Source organism: Electrona antarctica, assembly GCF_951216825.1.
Source record: "Electrona antarctica genome assembly, chromosome: 1".
NCBI classification, from domain to species: Eukaryota; Metazoa; Chordata; class Actinopteri; order Myctophiformes; family Myctophidae; genus Electrona; species Electrona antarctica.
Window position 1 is genome coordinate 45,997,790 of NC_136806.1, and position 5,000 is coordinate 46,002,789.

At 40.2% G+C, this 5,000-nt stretch overlaps 1 protein-coding gene across 1 annotated transcript in view; it reads right to left on the reverse strand.

Moving 5' to 3' along the window:
• Nucleotides 1-5,000, reverse strand: part of aff2 (AF4/FMR2 family, member 2) — a gene marked incomplete at its 5' end in the record, with an annotated part of 112,102 nt that overhangs the window by 4,665 nt on the left and 102,437 nt on the right. Inside the window, one exon of the mRNA XM_079497174.1 lies at nt 4,272-4,335. Within this exon, the coding sequence (XP_079353300.1) occupies nt 4,272-4,335 (64 nt within the window). The remainder of the gene's footprint in view (nt 1-4,271; nt 4,336-5,000) is intronic.

Sequence of the window (5,000 nt, forward strand, 5' to 3'; positions counted from 1 at the left end):
ACCACTATGTCCATATACTGTATGGTCATGTACACCTGACTTCAATCTGGAGACCAATTCATTATCCTCATATTTATTTTATTATTTTTGTTTCATAATGCCCTACTTTGTCGTAGAAGAGCGTCAGGCAAAAGTAATGAAAATAGCCAAGTGCCTGGGATTTTACAAAACAATAAATTAAATTAGGAAGAATTAAGTAGAAATAAAGAAACAAGTGTTCTGTGTACAGAAAGAGAGATAGACAGAAGGGACAAAGACAGAGAGAGCGTGTGGGACAAATCAACGTCTTCACGGCCCTGCAAAAGATGCACAATCTCCTCTAACAGTAATCCCCTGCTAAGCCTGCAATCCCCCAGACAGATCTGGGGGAAACAACGTTTAAACCAAGATAGATGACAAGATAAATAAATCGCTTTTCATTGTTTGCTATAAAAATCACATAATCTACTTGATATTGTTTATCTTGCAGACATTGGTCCTTGACTACCACGCTCTCTGGGAAGCTAATGGAGCAGTAAATAACATCAATTATACAGTGACATCTTTGATGTGTTCTTATGCCACACTGACACACATCCTCCCCACACACACACTCCCTTCGGACCCCTCCCTCTGGCACACAGGCATGATAGCATGTGCATACTGCATAGATGTTTACCTATATGCCTGGTTGTTCATTCAGAGAGATAGACATGCACAAATACACTCACTCAGTGTTAAGACAAGAAATGTTGACACATTTGTGAGTGATGTTAACCCATTTTGGGCGGGAACCCCTTTTGGTGTTTTAAACATTATGTTATAATTTAGCTATTGAAAAATAGCAGATCTACAAGCTCATAGCGCAAATATTTATTTCAGAAAACTGGAGGATTTAGAAGATTTCTTTTTAATTTTGAGGTCAGGCCTAAATGGGTTAAATAGTGTGTGTGCATGTGTGAATTTTATACAAACCCCCGTGGTTGGACATTTCGTTTGATTACTGATCCAAAAGTGACAGAGAAATCAAATACCTGCCTCTACAGCCTTCCATATCAGTAACCATTGGGTTCCGTCTGGTTATGTTGTTTGCAGCACACATTTTGATCTGAAGCGCATATCAGAGAATATTTTGGAATATGTTGAAATATGTATAAAGCCCAGTGGAGGTGCCTATGACTCAGAATTGCATGTGTAATTTTATGATCAAAATGTGGAGCGGACCTAATTTATCCTCTGCGGTACCCATCGTACCGCACACCTAAAATAGACCAGGGGTTCTCAACGTTTTTGGCCGGGACCCCCGGAAATGCTTTGGCAGTGTCTCGGGACCCCCGCGCCGCCCCCTCCCACCCCCAATATAAATTGACTGCTACAATAACCTTAATAATAGAGACAATACACCATCAATGAATAGGGAAGGTGTATGCATGCATGTACTATGTGTACTATATGTAAACTCTTAATTTCCACTTTCCAGCCATTCAGTTGGAAAATAATTTGGGGACCCCCCAAAATAATTTGGCGACCCCCCGAGGGGTCGCGACCCACGGGTTGAGAACCCCTGAAATAGACAATGTACAAATTCACAGCATGTCATAGCGTGATGCATTGTGAGTTTGTAGATCGGCTATTTTAGGTGTGCGACACCACTGTACAATTGAGTATAAATCAGGCACACAGAGAAACATGTTGTTCACTTCTATTCTTGTAAGCATGAAGTCATAAAACGACCAAATCAATGAAGCCTTTTTAGTGCATCCAGCGAGAACATGAGTATAAGGCCTATAGCACAATGCTGATAGGGTTGCGCAAAAACCCACCCTGCAGCACTGTTTAATGCAATTTATTTGTGCGTGATATAAGTATTTTTTGTTGAATTACTGATGAAGTTGTAAAAGTCAACAGTATGTATATCCATAACATAAGCAAGCAGCACACTAGCAGACAATACACTAATTCGTTATTTCAATCATTTAATTATTATTATTATTATTATTATTGTTATTATATCTTCACAATCTGATACACATACACCGGCTACTTAATAATGTTTTGATAATTCGCGCGACAGATATGACGGTGTAGAGTTTCATGTGACGAGCTTAAAGTATCGTGTATTGTTGTGTATTTAAGAAGAAGATTATCAGGTAATATAATTGTGAAAATAATAATAAAATGATTGAAAGAAATAACTAGTGTATTGTCTGCTAGCGTGCTGCTTGCTTACGACTTTTACAACTTATCCCCATCAGCATTGTGATATAGGCCAGGGGTTCTCAACGTTTTTGGCCGGGGACCCCCGGAAATGCTTTGGCAGTGTCTCGGGACCCCCGCGCCGCCCCCTCCCGACCACCAATATAAATTGACTGCTACAATAACCTTAATAATACACCATGAATAAATACTGAAACCAGATATAATCATTAGGGAAGGTGTATGCATGTACTATGTGTACTATATGTAAACTCTTCATTTCCATTTTCCAGCCATTCAGTTGCAAAAAAATAAATACAAAAAATGTTTGTTTTTTGTTTGTTTTTTTTTGTTTTTTTGTTTTAAATATTTGGGGACCCCCCCAAAATAATTTGGCGACCCCCCCGAGGGGTCGCGACCCACAGGTTGAGAACCCCTGATATAGGCGACTATAAGTGGCATAGGAGACTCTATTTACTCTTCTTATATTTGAGCCTTTGTCAAGATACTACAAGATCCATAACTGCCAAACAACCACAGACATAATTAAAAACAGGTGTCTTCTTTTCATGTGCATGTTAGTATGTGTGTGGTAGTAGTACAGTATATAGAACATCTGCAGAAATAGAGTTATCATTAGAGTGAAAGATAGAGAAGGAGATAGTGCTTAACTACAATTTTATTTCCATCAAAGCTATAGGGCGAAGGGGCTGAGGAGGAGAGGCCGTTTGAGGAGAGGCAGTTCGATCCCGGGCTCCCCCGGAGTTACTGTCGAAGTGTCCTTGAGCAAGACACCAAACCCCTAATTGCTCCCGATGACCAGGTTGGTGCCTTGCATGGTTTCCTCCACCGTCGGTGTATGACTGTGTGAATGTAATGCACATTGTAAAGCGTCTTGGATAAAGGCACTATATAAATGCACCATCATTATTTCACTTATTTTTTATTGCACTCTGTGCAGTTGTGCATAAGCTGCAATGATGCCGGGTCGGAAACTTTCCAGGACAGGAACTGTCTGGAAATCTTCCAAGTTAGACTCTGGAGTGATTCTACCGCCTTATGGCATTCTGATTAACCCCACTGGTTTATGTGACCTCATATCTTTTCCTGTAGTGCCACCATTAGGCTACATTTCCCACTAGCACACACACAGATACACACAGGTACTGTATCCCATGAAATCTGCTGAGCACATTAATACTCCACGGAGGAAGGACTATTTTCAATTTGGTGACCCCATTGCCTGTTCTCTAGTGCCACCCTCAGGTCAAAGCTTTTTTCTTATTTTTAAAGCTCTCCTATAGTGCTCTAGAGTCTATAGACTAGAGACCGAGCAACTGTCAGTTGGTTGGGCATTATGGTCCTGTATGTGTCCCAGAGTGTTGTGATGGCCCCTATGTGGGGCTTCTATTAGTGTATGTAGCTTTGACCCTCCCCTTTTCCTACCTTCTCCTCTAATATTGTTACTCAGTAGCTCAAAGCTAAACAAAGTATTTTTGTCATAATTGTGCATGACAATGGTCATTATGTACATAACTGTACATAAAAAATGGATATATACAGTATTGGGCTACATCCAAAATGATTACTTCTATTCCTATTTAATAAATTCGAATTAATTCCCCATTAAGTTTCCCTTTAACTACTATGGAAAGTTTCCACCTTTGATCATTCCCAAAATATTATAACCTTACTTCCCCTGACAACCTGAATGCTTTTTACTTTGTCAAAACAACATTTCTGACCCCTGCCAAAGCATCAACATGGGAGAAAACAAATAAAAAGCAGTGTAATTACAGTGTTTCCTGCAAATGGTTTGAATAGCGTTCACACTAGAAATGAACCACTCAAGAGTTCACTTAGAACCAAGGCCACTTCGGGGTTGTGGTTCTTTGTTCTGCACCAGGGATTGGGGCTTTCACCCCATCCCAAATGAGTGGAACATGGAACACTCTATGGTTCCATTCTACCCAACCAAGCAGGCCTGAATGCTGCCAGAGCACCCTCATGGAACACTCTATGGTTCCATTCTACCCAACCAAGCAGGCCTGAATGCTGCCAGAGCACCCTTGTCAGAGTGTGTGATGGGTTCTTACCAGAGCATCAGCCTTGTGTTTGAGTCTCTTGGCCTCCTGCATGTAGTGCTCTGCACTGTGGATACTGGAGAGAGAACAGGAGAGAAGAGAAAGCCTTAGCACAGAGAATTACACTCAATCTGCTTGTGATGCTCTTCAATGTGGACACAACACTGTCACTGATAGGAATAAAAGCGTGCAAGTAAGAGCGAAGTACAACAATGTGCAAAAATCATTACGCGTATCCCTGCACTATCTGCATTAAGTGACCTCGGTACATAGACAATTATATTTATTGGATGTCTAGAGTCTAGAACTCTAGACTGATCTCAGTGTACCTCATCAAGATCATCATACATGTAGATTCCTCTTTTACACTGTACATCTACACACTTTTGACAAAAATGGTAAATTGTAGAAACACTGTACAGTACATACAATCAAAGCAATTACCTTTAAACAGAGCAACTATCTTTAAACACTTTTGAAAAACAGCTATTTCTGCACAACCTTGAAAAAGCTTACCCCAAGCTAACCTCTATATGTGAAAATATAGGCCAACTATTTCTGACAGCAAATGCACAATTCTTCTGGTTTTGTAAGTTAGATTTCCCTCAGCTGCAATGTAATAGCTCTGTGTACACATCATTTCTATTCCCTTTCAATTGTACATACATTATTTTGTTTTGATTGTAGTGTTCCACTTTTGCTTTGGCAACGTTAACGTATGTTTTCTCATGCCAATAAAGT